Source organism: Hypanus sabinus, unplaced genomic scaffold (genome assembly GCF_030144855.1).
Source record: "Hypanus sabinus isolate sHypSab1 unplaced genomic scaffold, sHypSab1.hap1 scaffold_131, whole genome shotgun sequence".
Classification (NCBI taxonomy): Eukaryota; Metazoa; Chordata; class Chondrichthyes; order Myliobatiformes; family Dasyatidae; genus Hypanus; species Hypanus sabinus.
In genome coordinates this window covers 768,444-792,636 of record NW_026779378.1, presented here as the reverse complement: position 1 = coordinate 792,636, position 24,193 = coordinate 768,444, and the positions used below count along the sequence as shown (strand labels likewise).

Genomic DNA, 24,193 nt, shown 5'->3' with positions numbered 1-24,193 from the left:
GTTGGCGTATTGCTCATGTGGTTCCATTGTTTAAAAAGGGCTTTAAAATAAACCTAACAATTATAGGTCTGTCAGTTTGACGTCAGTGGTGGGTAAATTAAATTAAAGTATTCTTAGAGATGGTATATATAATTATCTGGATGGACAGGGTTTGATTAGGAACAGACAGCATGGATTTGTGCGTGGACGGTCATGTTTGACAAATCTTTTTGAATTTTTTGAAGAGTTTACGAGGAAAGTTGACGAGGGTAATGCAGCGGATGTTGTCAATATGGACTTCAGTAAGGCCTTTGAGAAGGTTCCGCACAGAAGTTTAGTTCGGAGGGTTCAATCGTTAGGTATTAATATTGAAGTAGTAAAATGGATTCAACAGTGGCTGGATTGGAGATGCCAGAGAGTAGTGGTGGATAACTGTTTGTCAGGTTGGAGGCCGGTGACTAATGGTGTGCTTCAGGGATCTGTATTGGGTCCAATGTTGTTTGTCATGTACATTAATGATCTGGATGATGGGGTAGTAAATTGGATTAGTAAGTATGCAGATAATACTAAGGTACATGGCATTGTGGATAATGAAGTAGGTTTTCAAAGCTAGCAGAGAGATTTAGGCCAGTTAGAAGAGTGGGCTGAATGATGGCAGATGGAGTTTAATGCTGATAAGTGTGAGGTGCTACATTTTGGTAGGAATAATCCAAATAGGACAGGCATGGTAAATGGTAGGACATTGAAGAATGCAGTAGAGCAGAGTGATCTGGGAATAATGGTGCATAGTTCTCTGAAGGTGGAATCTCATGTGGGTAGGGTGGTGCAGATAGCTTTTAGTATGCTAGCCTTTATAAATAAGACCATTGAGTATAGGAGTTGGGATGTAATGTAAAAAATTGTACAAGGCATTGGTAAGGCCGAATTTGGAGTATTGTGTAGAGTTCTGGTCACCGAATTATAGGAAAGATGTCAACAAAATAGAGAGAGTACAGAGGAAATTTACTGGAATGTTACCTGGTTTTCAGCACCCAAGTTACAGAGAAAGGTTTAACAGGAGAGGTCTTTATTCTTTGGAGCATAGGAGGTTGAGAGGGGACTTGATAGAGGTATTTAAAATTATGAGTGGGATAGATAGAGTTGACGTGGATTGGCTTTATTCATTGAGTTTAGGGAAGATTCAAACAAGAGGATATGAGTTGAGAGTTAGTGGGCAAAAGTTTAGGGGTAACAAGAGGGGAAATCTCTGTACTCAGAGAGTGGTAGCTGTGTGAAACGAGCTTCCTGTAGAAGTAGTAGAGGCAGGTTTGGTATTGTCGTTTAAAGTAAAATTGGATAGGTATTTGACAGGAAAGGAATGGAGGGTTATGGACTGAGTGCCGGCCAGTGGGACTGTGTGAGAGTAAGGGTTCGGCACGGACAAGAAGTGCCGAGATGGCCTGATTCCTTGCTGTAACTGTTATATGGTTATGTGGTTACTACAATGTCATGAATGCCAAGCGAATTAATCACCAATTAATCAATCACCATTAACCAAGCAAATAAGGGATTGATCCATCGATCCATGAGGGATCGTGTCAATGGCCTTGCTGAAGACAACATCCACTGACATTCAATTGTTGTCATTACTTGTTTGGGAATTTGCTTGAGAACTTCTTGGAGACACTGTAAGATTGGCTGGACAGGATCTACCAGGATCAGATCAGTGTTCACTATGCCTGATCAATCCTTGTCCGTCCATATACTCATACCCAGTTCTTTACAATACCTGTCAATAACTTTATCACCACTTGTATCAGGCTCACAGACCTGTAATTTCCTTGTTTTATTCTTACATCCTTTTCAAACTGCAAATCAACTTTCGCTACCATCCAATACCAACACATCTAACATTTTAAATATCTTTACTTGATCACCTGCAATCTCTGACCTAGCCACAAAAAAGGTATGAAGGAAACCCTGGGGTTTTACCCTCACTAATCTGCTTCAAGACAGCAAACATCTCCTCCTCTGTACTTTGCATAGAGTCTATGATCTCACTGCTATTTTGCCTCACTGTAAATACTCTGTATGCCTCCTCAGTAAATATAAATGCAAATGAATCAATTTAAAATCTACCACACCGTGTTCAGCTTCGTGCATAAAGACCCACTCTGAACATCAACAGGACAAGTTTTATCCATTGGTATGCAATTGTTCTAAATATATTTGATGAAGAGTTTGGTGTTCTCTTTTTTCTTGTCTGCTAAAGCAAACTCATGCCATACTCTATCCCTCCTGATTTCCTCCTTTTGTAACTCTTGCATATCCTGTACTCATGAAATTGATCCTTCGACCTTGTACTGGCCATGCGCTCAGGGCGTCAATATCTCTCAAAACTTGAGGTTCCCTAAACATCTTACCCTTGCCTTTTATTCTTTCAGGAACATTCAAACTCTGTACTTGGGTTCATTTATGCATTCAAACTCTGTGCTCTCAAAATTTCAGTTTTGGACGTCTCACACTTACCAGTCACATCTGTACTAGGAAACAACCTGTCCCAATCCACTTTCGTCAGATCCTTTCTGATGCCATTAAAATTGATCTTTCTCCAATTAAGGATCTTAACCTGAGGACCATAACTATCCTTTTCCATAATGATCATCAAACTATAGTTCCAAAGTGTTCCTGTGCACACACATCTGTCACCTGCCCTGTCTTGTTCTTTAGTGGAATTCCAGTACGCACTGCCTAACATTATGACCTCAATATATTGAGTACGGAAACTTCCCTGGATATCTTTGACCATCACGCTCCCATCCAGTCCTTAGAATATGGGTGACTCAGTCAATAAAAGGAAATCTAGAATTGTCTACCATGAAAACCTTGTGTTTTTTGCAACTGTCTATGAACTTTCAACAAATTTAATCCTCTAAATCCCATTGGCTATTCAGTGCTCTATAATATAATCCCATAATCATGGTTCTCCATTTCTTATCCGGTAGTTTCACCCATGGAGTCTCATTGGACCAGCTATGAAGTTTTTATTGTCCGAGTAATGCAGTGACATTTTTTTTCTGAATAGTTATGCCACCCCTCCTTCTGTAATCCCTTCCGCTCAATTGAATCGTGTCAAATGCAACGGAACCCTGGAAGACTGAGCTGCCAGTCCAGCAACTCTTCCAACCAAATCACATTATTGGTTACAATGCTGATTCAGGTAACTGATCCATGCTCTAAGCTCATCTGCCTTTCCTACAATACTCCTTGCATTGACATACGCATTTCAAATCGTTAGTTTTACCGTGAAACTAATCCTTTAGTTTCCAGACTTTGTATGTCAGCTTACCAACATCTTTCACACACAACCACTCAATTATCCACTCTAGTTCTTCATCCTCCTGCAACTCAAGTTTAACACATCCGCTTTCCCCATGCAGCGCTAATAAGCGGGTATCAGTCCCTCTCTTGTTCGGGTGGAAAACAATCATGTCTGTCCAGGTCCCATCTTCTTCAGAAAAGAGCCCAATCATCTAAACGTCTGAAGTCCTCGGTCATGCACCGTTTCATCAGCCACATGTTAGACTCTATTCACGTCCTATTTGAGGTCTCGCTGGCACTTGATATGGGAAACAATCCTGAGAACACAACCATGGAGGTCCTGCCTTTAGCTTATTATCCAACTCCATGAACTTACTTTGCAGGATCGCAGTACTCTTCCTTCTCTTGTCATTGGTATCAACGTGGACCGAAATCTCTGGCTGCTCCCCCCCCCCCCCCCCACCGCCCTGAAACTGTTTCAATTTCGATGCGAGATATCCTGCTCTTGGCAATATACTATCTAGAATTCTTGTTCTCGTCAACAGAATCTCCAGTCTGTTCTCCTAACCATTGAATTCCCCCTCTTAGTGCATTCTGCTCTGCTCACCCCTTCCGAGTCACAAAGCCAAACTCAGAGCCAGAGACATAATCACCGTGGCTTTCCTCTGCGAGGCCATACCCCGAAACAGAAAGCCGTATACCTGTTACAGAGGAGTTTCCTGCAGTGGCTGTCTATCTCCTCTACCACTCCTGATGGTGTCCCAGTTACCTGTGTCCTGTGCCTTGGGTAGATCTCCCTCCCCGTACAGACTGTCAGTCAACCTCAGCTTCCTGAGTGATTCCGGGTTCATCCAGCTTCAGCTCCGATTCCTGAGCACAAACTGCAGGAAGCTGTAGCTGGATGCAATTCCAGAAGGTGCAGATGTCAGCGACACTGGAGGTCTCCCTGACGCCGCACCCAGTAGGAAGAGCATCCCACTATCCTGCCTGGCTTTCCCACTGTTCTAACAGTGAAAAAGAGAAGGGAAATTTACCCAAGATCTATCTAAATCCTCCGCCTCTCCTCACTGAATCCTCTCTGACACAAAGCCTCAATAACCTACTCTATCTCTGGCTCACTCACACTATGTCTGCTCCTTTTAATCCTTGCCAAATGGGTAAGTACTCTGCAATCTGTGGCGTTCAGAAAGTCATGACTGACCACGCTAACTTCTTTTAAAATCTCTTTCCTGCAACAAACACTTCAATGGCTCTCAGTGATCTTTGTCCTGCAGAATGTGCTGGGTCAGTCCATGTTCATGGTTGATTTGTACCCATCCCTCCTCTCCTCAGTATATTCCCCATTGTTCATTACAGAGCGTGACTGAGCTCGCGGAGAAGGGAAACCGAGCGGGCGCTTCCAAAATCCTCCTGGATCTGGTGATGGAGAAGGGCTCCGGGGCCCGGAGGGTGATGTGGGAATCCTTTCTGAAACTACATCACCATTTACCGAAGCTGAGCAGAATATTGAATGAAATACGGGAGCGAGGTACGGTGAACAATACACTGTGTGTTACAGATGTAAATGCTGATGAACTTACAGTATTACACAGAACAGACTTCATGCAGGTTAATCTGTTTGAACAGGTGACGGCCAGTTCGCCTACATGGACACTGAGCGGGTTTTATCTGAAGTGCCCGCGCATCTGAAAGGTAAGCGATGGAATGGAAATCTCAATGTCTTTACTTCACTCTGAGTGTCTGAATACGTGTCTTTAGAGGCCTGTTTAGAGACTGTCTGGATCTGGGAGACTTTTTTTTTGTTGTGGCTAGAGGACAGGAAGTGATTTGCAATTGTCACAACACCCGCCACCTTCCCAGTCTCGGGATCTTTACCCAGAGGCCTCTATGAGTTTTATAAACAGGCATTCCCATCAGTCAGACAGAATCCTCGGCGTTCCCCTTACTGTAGGGGCGAAGTCTGAAGTCTGCTCCGCCATTCCATCATGGCTAATCTCGGATCCCACTCAACTCCATACACCTTCCGTCTCGCATTATCCACTGATGTCCTGACGTGTCAGGAACTTCTGCCTTAAAAATACCCATGGACGTGGCCTCCTTTGCATTTTGTGGCAGATACTTCCAGAGATTCATGACTCACTGGTGCAAAAATCCTCCTTACCTGTTCTAAAGTATCACCCCTCAAATTTGAGGCTGTGCCCTCTAGTTCTGGATACAACCATCATGGGAAACATCCTCTCCATATCCACCCTATCTGGTCCTTTCAACATCTGTTAAGTTTCAAAGGGATTCCCTCGCATTCCTCAAAATTCCAGTGAGTACAGGCCCAAAGTTGCCAAAACGCAGCTCATACGTTAAGCCCTTCAATCCCAGAGTCGTCCTCTTGAATCTCCTCTGGACTGTCTTTAATGACAACACATCTATTCATAGATATGGGATACAAAACTGTTGACAATACTTCAAGTGCGGCCTGACTACAGTTTTGTAACGGCTCAGCATTTTCTCCTTGCGTTTATATTCGATTCCTTTTAAAATAAATGTCATTTCATTTTTCAAAGTTTTCATTGATTTCCAGTAAAAAAATATACAAATCAGAGGAGAAATTCAGCAAACATAATGCAAAGGACATATAAAAAGCAATAAAGAAAAGTATATATTGTCAAAATCAAATATGTATAATGTTGCACTGTTATATATATATATATATTATAACAAAAAAACTCTACTTAACAGATCGTAAAAAAATATTGGAAAATTTTATTTATATAAGGGGAGAAAATCCCGCTAAACTAAATAAAAACAAAAAAAAGGGAAAGAGAAAAGAAAAGAAAAATTGGGCAGTCCATTTGAGCAAAAAAAATTAAAAAAAAAGGAAAAAGAAAGAACATCCTTCCAATCTCCTCTGAACCTTCATGGATATGGATTTTCCCCAAAGAGAATAAAGAAAAATAAATAAATACATTAAATTGAATCATATGAAAATATTGAATAAAGGGTCGCCAAACTTGCTCAAAATTAAAAGATGTGTCAAAGGTCTGGCTACCAATTTTCTCCAAGCTTAAACATGAGATAATGGAGAAGAGCCAATTGAAAACAGTAGGCGGATTAGATTCTTTCCAGTGTAACAAGATAGTTCTCCTAGCTAGCAAAGTTGAAAAGGCTATCACATGTTGAGCAGAAGCAGATACTCTACCTACTTCCTCTGGGATAATCCCAAAAATTGCTATAAGTTAACTGGGCTGAACGTCCACAACTATAACTTTAAATACATCTAAAAATGTGTTCGAAGTACATCTCTCCAAAAATTATGTAAGCTTACACAGGACCAGAACATATGAGTTAAAGTAGCCACCTCTACATTACATCTGTCACAAATAGGGCTTATATTAGGAAATACATGCGCCGATTTATCTTTATACATACTATGTACTATCTTAAACTGAATTGAGGAATGGTGTGCACAGATAGATGAATTATTAACTAGATAATAAATTTTACTCCATTGATCTTCTGAAAGTGAGCATTCATTAACTGTTTATGAATGATAGCTATTAATTTTTTCTGAAATGGTTTAAGCTGAAAAATAACGCAGGCCAAAATTGAGGAATAGGCCAAGGGATAATTCGGTAAAAACGCACATAAAAAATTCCTCACCTGTAAATATCTTTTAAAAAATGTGTATTAGAGATATCATATTTATCCATTAACTGGTAAAAAAGACATTAAACAATCCAGTAAGAACAAATCTTTAAAAGTTTTTATTCCCTTAGTTTTCCATGTTAAAAAAGTCTTATCCAGAAATGATGGTTTAAAAACATAGAATAAATATTAAGAGAAAGTAAAAAAATCATTTAATTTAAAAAACCTACGAAACTGAAACCAGATTTTTAAAGTATGTTTAACAATAGGGTTGAGAGTTTGTCTACATATTCTGGAGAACGAAAAGGTGGGGGAGCTCCTAACAAAGAAGCTAAAGAAAACTCCGTTACCGAATTTTCCTTCAAATGTAACCATGGAGGGTGATCCTATTTATCTGTATTATAAATCCAAAAAGTAACATAATGAATATTGATTGCCCAATAATAACATCTAAAATTTGGTAGGGCCAGTCCTCCATCTTTTTTTGATCTTTGCAATAAAAGTTTATTCACTCTAGAGCCTTTGTTATTCCAAACATAAAACAAGATCAGAGAATCTATTTTATCAGAAATTATTTTTGGAACGAAAGAGGGAACTGCTTGAAATATATATAAACATTTCGGTAAAATAACCATTTTTATAGCATTAATTGACCTATCAATGACATCGACATAAGCGACCATTTAGAAAGCGCATGTTGAGTATATTCAATGAGAGAGGAAAAATTATACTTATATAGGACTTTAAAATTTTAGTAATTGTGATATTAAGGTAGGTGAAATAATTTTTTAGCAATATTAAAAGGTATTTGATCATAATAATCAGAATAATTATTAAGAGGAAACGAATCACTTTTATGTAAATTAAGTTTATATCCAGAGAAACTACTAAATTCCATGAATATAGATAGCATAAAAGGAATAGATTTCCTAGGGTTTGAAATGTAAATTAATAACATCCGCATACAACGAAACCTTATGTAATTTACCCTGCACGGCATTAGAATCCCTAAGGGCAAGAGCAATTGGCTCTAAAACCAAATTATAACAATAAAGAACTAAGAGGACATCCCTGACGGGTTCCTCTATTTAATTTAAAGTAAGGAGACTTTTGAGTATTAGTTATAACCGCAGCCACTGGGGTATGGTAAATCAATTTAGTACAGGAAATATATCTCGGACCAAAATTAAACCTCTTCAGAACTTGAAATAAATAAGGCCACTCCACCCTATCAAAGGCTTTCTCTGCAGTCAGAGTTAGAATACATTCATATTCTTTAACTGAGGGGGAATAAATGCAACGTTGCATCTGCTGCCTTTACCACAGACTCGATCTTTAAATTAATCTTCTGGGAATCTTGCTCGGGACTCCGAAGTCCCTCTGCACCTCTGATGCTTGGACCTTCTTCCCATTTAGATAATAGTCAGCTCCTTTTACCAAAATGCATTATCATACTTTTCCAACACTATATTCCATCTGCCACTTCTTAGCCCATTCTTCCAATTTGTCTCAGTCCTGTTGCAATCGCTCTACCGACTCCTCCACCTATCTTTGTATCATCAGCAAAGCTTTCCACAAATATATTAATTCCATCATCTAAATCATTGAAAACCAATCTGAAAGTCAGCGATCCCAATACTGATCCGTGCGGAACACCACCGGTCACTGGCAGCCAACCAGAAAAGGCCCCTTTTATTCCCACTCGCTGTCTGCTGCCTGTCAGCAATTCCGCTACACAAACCAGTATCTTTCCTGTGATGTCATAGATTTTTATCTGGTTAAGCAGATGCACGTGCGGCACCTTATCAAATATCTTCTGAAAATCCAAGTAAATGGCATCCACGGACTCTCCTTTGTCCACCCTGCTTCTTACTTCCACCGTGAATTCCAACAGAAACCATGACAACTTAACTTGTCTTTTGTCTCCAAGTGCCTCGAAACCTCAAACTTAATAAGAGACTCGAACTCTTTACCAATCGCTGAGGTTTGGCTAACTGGCCTATAATTTTCCCTCTTTTGCCTTCCTCACTTCCTAAAGAGTAGAGTGACAATAGCAATCTTCCAGTCCTCCGGGACCATGCCTGAATCAAGGGATGCTTCAAATATCATGACCTATCCATCCGTCATCACTTCAGCAACCTCTCTCAGGACTCTGGGATGTAGTTCATCTGACCCAGGTGACTTATCTATCGGAAGAGCGCTCAGTATGCCAAGAACTTTTTCTTTTGAAATAGCAATGGCACTCACTCCTACTGCCTGTCACTCGCAAACCAATGCATGCTGCTAGCGTCTTCCACAGTGAAGATACATGCAAAGTACACATTAAGCTATTCTAACATTTGCTTGTCCACCATTACTCTCTCACCAACATCAGTTTCCAATGTTCCAGTATGAACTCTCACCTCCCTTTTACTCTTCATATAAATGTAAAAAAGTGTTTATTATCCTGCTTTATATTACTGGTTTTTCTGCCCTCATGTTTAATCTATTCCCTTCTTTTAGCTTTTTTAGTTGCCTTTTGTTGGATGTTAAAAGTTTTCTATTCATCCAACTTTCCCTCACATTTGTTATCTTGTATGCTCTTTCCTTGGCTTGTATGCCATCCTTATCTTCCTTTGTCAATCTACACGTGCCACTTGTGAACTTCTTCCTCCATGGGCCATATCCGTCCTGCAACTTGTGACCTTTTCCCGGAAGCTTCAGCCATCTCTGCTGTGCCGTCATCTTCACTAGTATCCTTCTCCAATCTACCTGGGAAAGCTTCCCTCTCATGCCTCTATAATTCAGTTTATTCCATTGCGATACTGATACGGTAAGTTACGCTTCTCCCTCTCAAACTGCAGTATGAATTCACTCATATTATGATCACTAACGCTTAAGTGTTATTTTGCTTTAAACTCCCTCATTAGGACCAGGGTTATTACACAACACCTAATCAAAGATAGACTTTTCCTGAGTAGTCTCAAGCACAAGCTTCTCTAAAACACTAACTCATCGGTATTCAATAAATTCCCTCTCTTGCGATCCGACTCCTGAAGTTTGTTTGATTTTCTTATTCCCTGTGCATATTAAAGTTCCCCATTACAATTACGTCATTACCTTTATCACACGCCTTTCCCAGCTCCCTTTGCAATCACAGCCCTACACCTTCGCTATTATTTGCAGGCCAATATAGGGTTCCCGTAAAGCTTTTTGTTTTAACCATTGCAGTTTCTTATCTCCGCCCACAAAGATTTAACATTCTCTGACACTATGTCACCTCTTTCTAAATATGTGATTCCATCATGAACCAACACAGCCTTACCACCACCGCCTATGCCTTCCTGCCTGGCCTTTCAATAAGATGTTTATTCTTTAACGTTAAGCTCCCAACTATGGCCATCTTTCAGGCACGACTCAGTGATGCCCACAACAATCTCTAACTGCGCCAAGAGTTTGTCCACCTTATTCCGAATGCTTTGTGCAGTTAAATACAATGTGTTTAGTCCTGCATCCCCGCCCTTTAGAATTTTGTCTATGTGGTACAATTTAAAACGTTGCTCTGTCTGTATTTAAATCCAATCATTGCCCTGTCCTTCCTTACATTCATGTTACACCCACTTGTAAAACTGCTGGTTCATCCACTGCTCTATTGTACTAGTTCCAATCCCCCGGCCATTTTAGGTTAAAACACTCCCAACAGCTCCAGTAAATCTGCCCGTAAGAATATTGGTCCTCATCGGATTCACGTGCAACACGACCCTTTTGTACATACCCTACCTGCCCCGGAAGTGGTCCCAATTATCCAGAAATCTGAATCACTGCCCCCTGCTCCAAATCTTCAGCCACACCTTTCTCTGTCACCTCATTCTATTCCTATTGCCACTGTCTTGTGGCACAGTGAGCAATCCTGAGATCACTTATTACGGAGTCAGCAACAATAAATATATAAGTGAGGCAGTGTCTTTTAGAACAAATAAAACATTTATTAAACACTGAAAACAAACCCAAAAGTAAGCAAACAGCTAACGCAACTGGGGATCAACTGCTGTGCAGCAGATTAAACGGTTCCTAAAGGAATAAAGCGAAAACAGTTCTTCATAGTAGTACGGCAAAAGTTCAAAATGCTTACAGTCCATTAAAGGAGAGAGTCTTTTAGACGATATAAATTCTCTTTCACGTCGTGTTGCTGCAGTCCCAGTCGAACTATAATTTTCCCGGAGAATTTACGAAGATGAAAATGAAACTGCTTAAAGACACTGACCTATCCTTGACGAAACTGTGCACCAAACCCTTTCTGCTCTCAACGCAGGGGCTAACGTGGGCACAGCCAACAAATTCCTTCCAAATGAGGATCAAACAAGGTCAAACCTGTTTCACCGTCAAAGTCGACTTTCCTCGATCTTTTAACTCCCGAACTCCGATCTTCACTCTCCACTGATTTTTAACGGGCAGTATTATAAAGCAACTGCCGGCAATCACCTTTTAAACTTTAGGCATTAAATAAAACTCCACCTTTCAACCAAACTGCATCATAATATTGGACCACGCAATGGCATGTAGTCAAAATGGCAAATCCAGCCACGAACTGCCCCTCCTCACAGGGAGGGGTCCTCCTTTTATACCCTGTTTAAAAAAAACTGTCACGTGACCTCTACGGACGAGAAAATGACGTCACTCCACCATCATAAGACCATCACCTAGTCTCAGTATAGCTTCAGCACCACTGTCACGTGAGAAGTACACCTCTGTTACGTGAGAAGTACACCACTGTCACGTGAGAAGTACAAGACACCCACGGGTACATAACACACTACTTTTGAGCTCCTGCTTCTCAGCTTTTTTCCTAACTCCCCGTGTTGTCTTCCAGATTCCTCACTTTTCTCTTCCTATATCGTTGGTACGAACGTTTGCCACGACTTCAGGCTGCTCAATCTCCATTTTCAGGATATTATGGGCACATCCAGAAACATTTCGGACAATGGCACCTGAGAGGCAAAGTCCCATCGGTGTCCACAGAATTGCCTGCCTGTCCTCCTGACTTCATTACCACTGCCATCCTCTTCAGCTTCCAGCTCTTCCGCACATCATCGGGGAATTGCCTGGGTTCATGTACCAGCTCCTCAGAGAATAAGAGACTGTAGACCAGTGTGGGGTGTGTCACATCGTGACTAGCTCAGCCTGGAAAAGGAAACTGAAATTATGTCCCTGTTCTGTGACTCAGTACTGACAGTTTAATCCTAAAGGAGTGTCAGGAACATGGGGTCCATTGTGAGAAAAGTAAAAGTCATTAGAGCAAGTAAATGCCCCCTTCCCCCCCCCCCCCGTTACCCTCTGTAGGGTTGCACAGTTCAGCAGAAGCTGAGCAGTGAAAGCAGTGAAACCACCCGCTCCACACAACACTCTCCTCTCCAGAATCACGTGTGCACTTGGTCCTCGCTGGATCACCGGGGAATCTGCAAACTACCAACAGAGGGGAGAGTGGAGCCTTTAACAGCGAATCTCAATCAGAGCTGAATTGTTTCCGGGCCAATGTTCACTTTCAGACACTATTATCTCTGATCTCCCGATTACACTCAAACAATGTCTTTAAAGAGTATTTTTTTTTATTAAAGAAAATATGTTGTATGCTCCATGTTCATCAGATCAGGCATTGACAACCTATTTCTGCCCGTCCTAAGATGTTCGAAGGAAACACATGGAGACTCTGCGGGCACAAACTGAAACACTGAGAGTGAACACGATCTTGATGAGGGAGAAGGTGAAGGTTTTCCAGCTGGTTGATCGATACGCTGAGCTCACGGTCATTTCTACTGTTCGAGATCGGAGACTGGTGGAACATGAGCTGCTGGCAAGAGGCAGAGACCATGAGGACTGGAGAGAAAAACATCTCCGTGGTAAGCTGGAAAAAATCCGGACTGATCAGTTATTCAAGAGGAGTTTTGTTCAGAAATTGAAAAGATCTGTCTTTGGAAACAAATCCGGGATATCCGCAGCAGTAGCCGGAGTCCCAGGGATCGGGAAAACAACAATGGTACAAAAGATTGTTTATGATTGGGCCACGGGGAAGATATACCAACAGTTCCAGTTTGTCTTCAGTTTCAAATTCCGGGATTTAAATGCCATTAACTGCAGAATAAACCTGAAAGAACTGATTCTGGATCAGTATCCTTACTTTGGGAATTTACTGAAAGAGGTCTGGAAGAACCCAGAGGGATTGTTGTTTATATTCGATAGTTTGGATGAATTCAAGGACACAATCAGTTTTGTTGATGGTCGGAGAGACACAGAAGCACAATACACAGATCCTGAATTCAAGTGCAAGGTGTCAGATATTGTGTTCAGTTTAATCCAGGGCAAGCTGCTCCCAGGGTGTTCAGTGCTGGTGACCACCCGTCCCACTGCTTTACATTTACTGGAAAAGGCTGAGATCAGTGTCTGGGCTGAAATCCTGGGATTTGTTGGTGAGGAAAGGAAGGAATATTTCATCAGGCATTTTGAAGATCAGACGGTGGCAGCAGCTGTTTTCAAACATGTGAAGGAGAACGAGATCCTGTACACCATGAGCTACAACCCCTCCTACTGCTGGATCCTCGCTCTGGTACTGGGCCCCTTCTTCACACAAAGAGTCAGGGACCCGCAGCGAGTTCCCAAGACCATCACCCAACTGTACTCCTACTATATTTACAACATCCTGAAAAACCACGTCCGTGAGATTGAGAATCCCCGTGATGTGTTACTCAGGGTTGGTCAGATGGCCTTCAGAGGAGTGTCCGAGATGAAGATTGTGTTTACAGGTGTAGATTTGATCAACTACAAACTGCAGCCTTCCCAGTTCCTGTCCGGGTTCCTGATGGAGCTTTTGGAGAGAGAGGATTCTGCCCGGAGCGTGGTGTACACATTCCCACACCTCACCATCCAAGAGTTTGTAGCTGCAGTCGCACAATTCCTGAATCCACATCCCGGGGATATCCTGAAATTCCTCACTGAAGCCCACAACACGACCGATGGGCGATTTGATGTATTTCTCCGTTTTGTTGCTGGTCTCTCCAACCCAATGACAGCTCGGGGCCTGGAGGAGGTTCTGGGTCCATTTCCGCATCAAACAACCTGCCAGGTGATTGACTGGGTGAAGGAGGAGGTTGAACGGCAGAGTGGTAAAAGGAGCTTCCTGAACGCATTGCACTTCCTGTTTGAGACTCAGAATCGTGGACTGGCTCAGGCCGCACTGGGATCTGTGGATACACTTTCATTCAGTGGAATGACATTGACCCCGATTGACTGCGCGGTCCTGTCTCATGTCATCGGACTCTGTGATACAATAAAACACCTCAACCTGGGGAACTGCCACATTCAGTGTGAAGGAATCCAGCGGCTGGGGCCTGGGCTGCACAAGTGCCAGGAGTTGAGGTAACTTGATTTATCTCTCACTCTGAACTGCGAAACTGTTCCATTGTGTTGTTTCAATGTAAAGGAATTTCACTATAACTGTAGTAAATCAGATTGTGAAGGTTGTGATAAACCCCTAAGGGATCGGTCAGCAAGGATGGGATGGTTCTGTGCTTCCTTGTGAAGGGAAGTTGAAAATTTCATCAGATCAGTGAACAACGGTCATTGGTTTAATGGTAGTAAATAACAGGAATGGCCGTGTTTCTCGCTGCCTGTGACACGTCCATTGACAATGTTCCTTCTCACTGTCACTGACACCCAGACCAACACTGACTGCAGCAGGTGGGTCAGAGATTCACACCCCCTTCCCGGTGAGGGACAAGGGATTGTCAGCAGACTGTCCCAGTGAGAAGAGGAGAAATACCATTGTGAGATTGTCCTCTCTTGCCCTTCCCCATGTGTGACTATCATCATCAATCCACCTGTCTGACTGTGCTCCCTAACAGATACCCAGACCCCATAGGCGCATCTCCTCTCCCCATTACGGGCCTCAGTTCAGACAAACCCTTCCCTTTCTGCATCCTTTCATCTTTTGGGATTATATTTTCCCATCAGTATCCTCCTGTGGGATCTCTCCCCCCCGTCCCCCTTCCCCCTGTGGGATCTCTCCTCCCCATCCCCCTTCCTTCTGTGGGATCTCTCCTCCCCGTCCCCCTTCCTCCTGTGGGATCTCTCCCCCCCCGTCCCCCTTCCCCCTGTGGGATCTCTCCCCCCCGTCCACCTTCCTCCTGTGGGATCTCTCCCACCCCCCGTCCCCCTTCCTCCTGTGGGATCTCTCCCCCCCCGTCCCCCTTCCTCCTGTGGGATCTCTCCCCCCCGTCCCCCTTCCTCCTGTGGGATCTCTCCTCCCCGTCCCGCTTCCCCCTGTGGGGTCTCCCATCCCCGTCCCCCTTCCTCCTGTGGGATCTCTCCCCCCCGTCCCCCTTCCTCCTGTGGGGTCTCTCCTCCCCGTCCCCCTTCCACCTGTGGGATCTCTCCTCCCCGTCCCCCTTCCTCCTGTGGGGACTCTCCACCCCGTCCTCCTTCCTCCTGTGGGATCTCTCCACCCCGTCCCCCTTCCTCCTGTGGGATCTCCCCTCCCCGTCCCCCTTCCTCCTGTGGGGTCTCTCCTCCCCGTCACCCTTCCTCCTGTGGGGTCTCTCCTCCCCGTCCCCCTTCCCCCTGTGGGGTCTCTCCTCCCCGTCACCCTTCCTCCTGTGGGGTCTCTCCCCCCCCGTCCCCCTTCCTCCTGTGGGATCTCTCCCCCCCGTCCCCCTTCCTCCTGTGGGGTCTCTCCTCCCCGTCCCCCTTCCACCTGTGGGATCTCTCCTCCCCGTCCCCCTTCCACCTGTGGGGTCTCTCCTCCCCGTCCCCCTTCCCCCTGTGGGGTCTCCCATCCCCATCCCCCTTCCTCCAGTGGGGTCTCTCCTCCCCGTCCCCCTTCCTCCTGTGGGGTCTCTCCTCCCCGTCCCGCTTCCCCCTGTGGGGTCTCCCATCCCCGTCCCCCTTCCTCCTGTGGGATCTCTCCCCCCCGTCCCCCTTCCTCCTGTGGGGTCTCTCCTCCCCGTCCCCCTTCCACCTGTGGGATCTCTCCTCCCCGTCCCCCTTCCTCCTGTGGGATCTCTCCCCCCCCCGTCCCCCTTCCCCCTGTGGGATCTCACCCCCCCGTCCCCCTTCCTCCTGTGGGATCTCACCCCCCCGTCCCCCTTCCTCCTGTGGGATCTCTCCCCCCCCGTCCCCCTTCCTCCTGTGGGATCTCTCCTCCCTGTCCCCCTTCCCCCTGTGGGGTCTCCCATCCCCGTCCCCCTTCCTCCTGTGGGATCTCTTCCCCCCCGTCCCCCTTCCTCCTGTGGGGTCTCTCCTCCCCGTCCCCCTTCCACCTGTGGGATCTCTCCTCCCCGTCCCCCTTTCTCCTGTGGGGACTCTCCACCCTGTCCTCCTTCCTCCTGTGGGATCTCTCCACCCCGTCCCCCTTCCTCCTGTGGGATCTCCCCTCCCCGTCCCCCTTCCTCCAGTGGGGTCTCTCCTCCCCGTCCCCCTTCCTCCTGTGGGGTCTCTCCTCCCCGTCACCCTTCCCCCTGTGGGGTCTCCCATCCCCATCCCCCTTCCTCCTGTGGGGTCTCTCCTCCCCGTCACCCTTCCTCCTGTGGGGTCTCTCCTCCCCATCCCCCTTCCCCCTGTGGGGTCTCCCATCCCCATCCCCCTTCCTCCTGTGGGATCTCTTCCCCCCCGTCCCCCTTCCTCCTGTGGGATCTCTCTTCCCCATCTCATCTTTTGGGACTTTTCCCACGTTCCCCCCCCCCCCCCCACCTTTTCCGACCCTCTCATGTCAGAAACACTTTCTAACTGTTGGGGAATGAGACAGAATATCTGGAGTTCACAGAGTCTTATCCACAGTCTAAATGACTGACATTCCGTGAATACCCTGGAGCTGGGCAGTGATGGGCAATCCAATCAGCGATTTACTAAAGGTTTAATGTTTTTTGAAACAGCCAAGTGAGGGAAATACCCTCAGGCCCACGATTTGAATCACTTTGTTCATCAATTTATCTGTTTGTATTTAGCCTTGGGGGAACTGGACTGGGCGATTCAGGAGTGAAACTGGTGTCTGCGGCTGCGAGGAACCCGGAGTGTAAAATACAGAAACTGGTGTAAGTACCAGACTGTGGGAGATTGTGTATACAGTCGCTGGGTGTCTGACACTGAACATTAATGTGATCAGTAATTGTGTTACTGATAAACACTGGGGATTTGTACCGTCTCCCGCCTCTCTGTGTCCTTCACCCTCACTCTCTCTCATCTCCAGGCTGTGGGAGATTGTGTTTACAGTCACTGGGTGTCTGACACTGAACATTAATGTGATCAGTAATTGTGTTACTGATAAACACTGGGGATTTGTACCGTCTCCTGTCTCTCTGTGTCCTTCACCCTCACTCTCTCTCATCTCCAGGCTGAGGGATGTCGGTCTCACAGATTCTGGTGCCGAGGATCTCGCCTCTGCTCTCAGATCAAATCCATCACTGATGGAACTGGACCTGAGTTATAATAAACTGGGAGATTCAGGAGTGAAACTGGTGTCTGCGGCTCTGAAGAACCCGGAGTGTAAAATACAGAAACTGTGGTAAGTACCAGACAGTGAGAGATTTTGTTTACAGTCACTGGATGTCTGACACTGAACATTAATGTGATCAGTAAATGTGTTACTGATAAACACTGGGGATTTGTACCGTCTCCTGTCTCTCTGTGTCCTTCAATCTCACTCTCTCTCATCTCCAGGCTGTGGGAGATTGTGTTTACAGTCACTGGGTGTCTGACACTGAACATTAATGTGATCAGTAATTGTGTTACTGATAAACACTGGGGATTTGTACCGTCTCCTGTCTCTCTGTGTCCTTCAATCTCACTCTCTCTAATCTCCAGGCTGGAAAATGTCAGTCTCACAGATTCTGGTGCCGAGGATCTCGTCTCCATTCTCAATACAAACCCAACACTGACGGAGCTGAATCTGAGTGAGAATAAACTGGGAGATTCAGGAGTGAAACTGGTGTCTGCGGCTCTGAGGAACCCGGAGTGTAAAATACAGAAACTGGTGTAAGTACCAGACTGTGGGAGATTGTGTTTACAGTCACTGGGTGTCTGACACTGAACATTAGTGTGATCAGTAATTGTGTTACTGATAAACTCTGGGGATTTGTACCGTCTCCTGTCTCTCTGTGTCCTTCACCCTCACTCTCTGTCATCTCCAGGCTGGAAAATGTCAGTCTCACTGATTCTGGTGTCGATGATCTCGTCTCCTCTCTCAGTGCAAACCCATTACTGATGGATCTGTACCTGGGATCAAACTCGCTGACAGACCGATCTGTCCCCTCTCTCCTCCACCTCATACTGACCCTCCCGAGTCTGGAGTGGATGGGGTAAGTATTTGTGTTAATGTTCAATGTGATAAAATATCAGCGGATCCGCGGGTTTTCTGGTGATATTTGTCTGTGAGTTTTGAAACATTAACCCCGGTCCCCTGTTACTGACACTGTTGTGTAATCTGTTTATTTCATCTTTATTCTCCCATCTGTTTCAGGCTGGGGGGGAATCGGTTCAGTGAGACCGGGGAGAAGGAAATGGGCTCACTGCAGGGAGTGAGACCCGGACTGACAGTGCGGATCTGAACATTTGAATGTGTGAACATCCTGGCCCACAGGATGGGGACATTTAGCCGATTTCCCACTGTCCACTTTAACTCCCCGTTCACCTTTAATGTCAGCGCGCTGGGGGTAATTCCCAGCGGTTTTAACGGAATCGGCCCCAGTCTCGAGCTCAGTAACATCGGAAGTGGTCCCGCATTCACGTATTTCCGCCTGCTGTCCAGCGGTGCAGCTTCTGCCCGATGTGCGTGTTCGAGTCTCCCCACATGAGACCCCGGGAAATTACACAGACAGGAGGAGCCGGGGTGTGGGGGGACCGGGATTCAATCTGGTACACCGGTATCCCGGGGTAGAATAATCCTGGGAGAGAATCCTTTTGCTCCCTTTGCTGAGGACAGTGCATTCAGCAGCCTGGCCGATATAATGATGTTAAATTGACAAATCCCTCGTCAGTGACCCTGGATCTGCAGCGATCTCGGACACGGTTCTGAAGTGTGATTTTATAATCATCGGTTCCCCGATGAAGAGTGACGGTGAGAAACGGGACTGATTATTCAAACTGTCACTCCTTGTCGCCGGTCAGTTAATTGTGTGTGACTGTGAGTGAGTTGGGAGCAGCTTATTTATTCCCGCACGTCAGCAGCTCACACATTGTTTCATTTATATTTGTCATGATGAAATCAATAAACTGATGTAACTTTCTGTCTTGGTGTCGGACTTGAGTCTCATTAGAGGAGAAACATTGACCTCAGGTTACTGCTTCTCTCTGCACCCGGTGAACTGAAATAATACACGGTAAACGGTAGGGCATTAAGGAATGCAGCAGAACAGAGTGATCTCGGAATAAGGGTGCATAGTTCCATGAAGGCGGAATCTCATGTGGATAGGGTGGTGAAGAAAGTTTTTGGTATGCTGGCCTTTATAAATCAGAGCGTTGTGTATAGGAGGTGGGATGTAATGTTAAAATTGCACAAGGTATTGGTGAGGCCAAATTTGCATTCTGTACAGTTCTGGTCACCGAACTTCAACAAAATAGAGAGAGTATAGAGGAGATTTACTAGAATGTTACCAGGGTTTCAGCACCTAAGTTACAGAGAAAGGTTGAACAAGATAGGTCTTTATTCTTCGGAGCGTAGAAGGTTGAGGGGGGACTTGATAGAGGTATTTAAAATTATGAGGGGGTTAGATAGAGTTGACGTGGATAGGATTTTTCAATTGAGAGTAGGGGAGATTCAAAAAGGACTTGAGGAGAGTTAAAGGGCAAAAGTTTAAGGGTAACACGAGGCAGAATTTAAGGGCACCACGAGGGGGAATTTAAGGGGAACATGAGGGGAATTAAGGGTAACATGAGGGGGAATTTCTTTACTCAGAGAGTGGTAGAGGCAGTTTCGATTTTATCATTTAGAGTAAATTGGTTTGGTATATGGTCAGGAAAGGAATGGTGAGTTATGGGCGGAGTGCAGGTCGGTGAGAGTAAGCATCGGCACGGACTAGAAGGGCCGAGATGGCCTGTTTCCGTGCTGTAATTGTTATACGGTTATAATGGGTCTGAGCTCCTCACGTTGGGACAGCAGCGTCTCAGCTCCAGGCTGAGCGAAGTCGGTCTTGCAGAGTCTGGGTGCCCAGTATCTCACCTCCACCCTACTCCTATTGGACAGTAAAAATCAACTGTCATGTCAGATGTGATTTCATTTAGGTCACGAGTACAAAAGGGATGGGGGATGGAATACCGGCGTTGAACACGGGGGAGAAGCTCGCACCACATCTTCCTGTCACACACACTCCAGGTCGGACCCAGAGTGATTCTCTTCCAGGCCATCCCATAAAACACTCCCGGGGTCAGACACAGAGTAAAGCTCCCGCCACACCGTCCCTTCACACACTCCCGGGGGTTAGACACAGATTGAAGGTCCCGCCACACCGTCCCTTCACACACTCCCGGGGTCAGACACAGAGTGAATCTCCCTCCACACCGTCCCGTCACACACTCCCTGGGTCAGACACAGAGTGAATCTCCCTCCACACCGTCCCATCACACACTCCCGTGTACAGACACTAAGTAAATCTCCCTCCTCGCCTCCCATCACACACTCCCAGGGTCACAAACAGATTGAATCTCCCTCCCCAATATCCCATCACAGACTCCCAGGGTCAGACACAGAGTGGAGCTGTTCTGAATGAGCTGAAAGAAATCGAGGGAAAACTGCTGCATAAAGTTCGCGGGATACTTTGGAGGTGGTTTGAAAATCTCTTGGACATGTGAGTGAGCGGCTGGTTTAGTGTGGAAGCTTCGTATGGAGTTTTTCTGCCAGTTTGGACGGGGTCCGTTGACGGCTTCGAACTGCGTAGCTCCCTGCTGTGGCCACTGGCAACTCGCCAGGAAGCCAGGTCACTCCAAAAACCGGAGACAAACGCCGTTGTTCCCCCATTGACATCGGGACAATCTCCTTCCATCTCGATCGTCGGGATTCTCGTTCGGTGTCGGAGCCGAAACGTCGTTTGAGACGTCTCGACCGCTCACGGCCTGGAAGTTTCTACAGGACTAACGGAGCCTTTCCTGGCGTTGGAATTTCTGGCGCCGAGCCAGCAAGTTACCGTCGAGTACAAACTTTTCCGGCCAGTTACTCAACTCGCTCCAGGACTTTATAAGCAGCACCACCACCGTATCATTCTCGATTCGGACACACAAGTAACATGCCGGCCAGTCTACAGGGAGTCGCAGGCCTTCGGGGAGTTATGCAAAGGCGGCTGCCTCTCCAGCCTCGGACAACGCCCTGTTTCGGACGGTGAAAGTTGAACGCGGTGTGCAATGTATTTTGCGAACTGGCACTACCCTGGAAAAGTGCGCGGAGGCTATGGAGGACTTGTTGGGGAGAGATGGTGTTTTGGCCGCTGAGAAGGAGTTCGGGAAGGCGGTGTTTTACCTGAGGAATGATGAGTTGGTGCATCGGGCGCTCAGTAGAGGGATCACGATGGAAAACATCTTTTTACAGATGGAGCTGGTGACAGCTCCCACACAACGCATCGTCCTCGGTCACGTACAGCCTTTCGTCCCCAACGAGGACCTGCTTCCCGCACTAGCCCGCTTAGAGCAAGTACGGTCAGAAATAACTGCCATCAGGCGCAAATTCAGGAGACTCACCCTCCGTCCCGTAATCTCTTACGGGACGTATTCATGCAGCTGGAAAAGGAGGACGAAGTTGAGGGCCGGTTTACTGTCAGGGGTAGATTATCAGGTGTATTGGAGCTCTCAGCGCCCACGGTGCCCTGCGTGCGGGGAGTTGGGGCACTTTCGGAGGGACTGTCCTCGCGCCCGAAAACCCAGGGAGTCCACCGGAAACTACTGCCCCAGCTGCCTCTGCCCCTGATCCCATTCCTGCTCCTACACCTGTACCTGCCCCTGCTCCTGCCCTTGCCTCTATTCCAACATCTGTTCCAGTCCCTGCTCCTACCCCTGTGGTTCAGGCGGTTACGTGCAGGGAGGCCCAGGCGAGGGACGGGATGGAACCTGTGCGGGGCTAGAAAGCGAAGAAGAAATCCAAACACTTTAAGAAGTCGGCCCCCGAGACCGCAGAGCTCACGCCCATTTGCCCTGAAGTGGAGCGGGAGGCTCGGGGATGTGAACAGTCGGACGGGGTGATGGATGCGGAGAGTACCGCTCCATCGGTGAATCCTGCACCTATGTGCTCCTCCGGCTTGAAGAGGAGAAGGGAATGTTCCCGCAAGAGGGCAGAGAATGTAGATGTGGGGAAGTCCCAGAAAGGGGTGGGAATCCGGGTGGAAGTTGTGTCTAACCCTGAATCCCCAGATGTAGCCACCAATCCTGTGGTAGGTGCTGTGGTTGTGCAGGAAGCTAGTGCTAGGCCTGTTTGCACAACTAAAACAGACCTGGAGCCCTCCACCCAGGACTTATCAGTAAGCGCCTCCCTGGAGGCAAGCGTATTAAACATTATGAGCGGAGGAGAACAAACTCTCTCACTGTCAGCTTTAGGCTGCCGGTGAATCCCTTGTCTGTCTCCTGGGGAGGGTGATATAACCTGCATGCCGACCCTATCAACTAATGGCCTGCAGGGAGTCCCTGGGGATTTTCCCTCCATCGTCGTAACTGTGGATAAGACTGATGAGACGGTGGAGCGGGAAGGTATAAGGGAGGTACCCGCTGCACAGTGTGGGTTACAAGGGCAGCCACCTTATACACCAGATGAGGTGGAAGACCTGAAGCAAATCCAGACACGTCTGTACCCAGATTAGGCGGTGCTCTGGTCAACGTCTGTTCTCCATGTTCGGGGTGGCTGAAACTAAATCCTGTCTGTTGGTATAAAAGACAATACCCTTTGGCTTTAGAAATGGAGGGATGTCAATGGAGCAGACTGACACGGGCGCTGCCTGGGGATCGCCAGGGGATGTCTGGAGCTCGGGCTGGGCATGACAGTCAGCGAACCGCTAGTGATGCGATGCTGAATAGGCGGCAGGCGCTGGGAAACCTGAACAAAAAGATCCTGTCAGAATACAAAGTGGCCCATTGAGACCAAAGGCTGCGACTGTTCCCCGTGTTTCTCAGGAGAGCAGTCCACTCACAACGGAAATCCCCAAGGCAGTTCAGAGAAGAGAGGCCCGTGTTTCTCAGGAGAGCAGTCCACTCACAACGGAAATCACCAAGGCAGTTCAGAGAAGAGAGGCCCGTGTTTCTCAGGAGACCAGTCCACTCACAACGGAAATCACCAAGGCAGTTCAGAGAAGAGAGGCCCGTGTTTCTCAGGAGAGCAGTCCACTCACAACGGAAATCACCAAGGCAGTTCAGAGAAGAGAGGCCCGTGTTTCTCAGGAGAGCAGTCCACTCACAACGGAGATCACCAAGGCAGTTCAGAGAAGAGAGGCCCGTGTTTCTCAGGAGAGCAGTCCACTCACAACGGAAATCACCAAGGCAGTTCAGAGAAGAAAGACACAGATGATATGGTCATTAGAAGTAAACACGTTTATAATGCGTGTATACTATTGAGTAATGGAACTTGAGATTCATATCACAGGGGCAAACTTAACATAAGAAATAGGAGCAGGAGTAGGCTCCTCGTGCCTGCCCCGCCATTCAATAAGATCATGGCTGATCTGTCCGTAAACTCAGCTCCATCTACCTGGCTTTTCCCCAGAACACTTAATTCCCTTAATATGTAAAATCCTATCTAACCGTAACTTAAATTCCGACGCTGTCAGTTTGAACCTCCTCTCGAGCACGCGTGGTTTAGATGGTTGTCCCAGATATGAGGGTCGACTCTCTTCACCGCCAAACCGTATTCGATATTGAATCCCGCACGCCAACGTAAATGCTCATTGTTTAACAGGCCAACAAAGCCGTTACTTCCCGGTGGGAAAGCTGGAGAGAACAGGTCGTATGATTTGATCCGGAGGGGACCGTGATTCGGTGGAGACAGCGTGATGGAGTCTGCTGCAGATCGGTTTTGGGCTCCAACTTGTGCACTTTAAGTGGAGTTTCTGCTCATAAATAAACTTCTTTTAATTGTATGCCGTGTGTAATCTGTTATTTCCTGTGATGCGCTGTTACTGGGCAGCAAAACACAGTGTTCAGACAAACCCGGGCTTCGGTGGGCGAGATATCCGGATCTCGCGGATTGGCGGGACCGAGTGTGTAAACCCCAGACGGACCAACTTGGAGAATGGCGAGTTTCGCGGCGCTGAGTTGGAGACAGCCAGCGAGGGCGAAGGAGCCGCCT

The 24,193-nt window shown here is 46.5% G+C and overlaps 1 protein-coding gene across 7 annotated transcripts in view; it reads left to right on the top strand.

Moving 5' to 3' along the window:
• Positions 1 to 23,984, top strand: part of LOC132386789 (NACHT, LRR and PYD domains-containing protein 3-like) — a 70,100-nt gene extending 46,116 nt beyond the window's left edge. For 6 of the 7 annotated variants that reach the window (XM_059959125.1, XM_059959128.1, XM_059959129.1 and 3 more), the window contains 8 exons: positions 4,636 to 4,807; positions 4,906 to 4,971; positions 12,579 to 14,307; positions 16,890 to 16,976; positions 17,276 to 17,446; positions 17,746 to 17,916; positions 18,072 to 18,239; positions 18,401 to 19,166. In XM_059959125.1, the coding sequence (XP_059815108.1) occupies positions 4,636 to 4,807; positions 4,906 to 4,971; positions 12,579 to 14,307; positions 16,890 to 16,976; positions 17,276 to 17,446; positions 17,746 to 17,916; positions 18,072 to 18,239; positions 18,401 to 18,488 (2,652 nt within the window). In that variant the 3' untranslated portion in view covers positions 18,489 to 19,166. Of the gene's footprint in view, positions 1 to 4,635; positions 4,808 to 4,905; positions 4,972 to 12,578; positions 14,308 to 16,889; positions 16,977 to 17,275; positions 17,447 to 17,745; positions 17,917 to 18,071; positions 18,240 to 18,400; positions 19,167 to 23,803 lie in introns of those variants that run through there. The other variant, XM_059959130.1, reaches the window with a different exon arrangement.
• Positions 23,985 to 24,193: the final 209 nt, after the last annotated feature.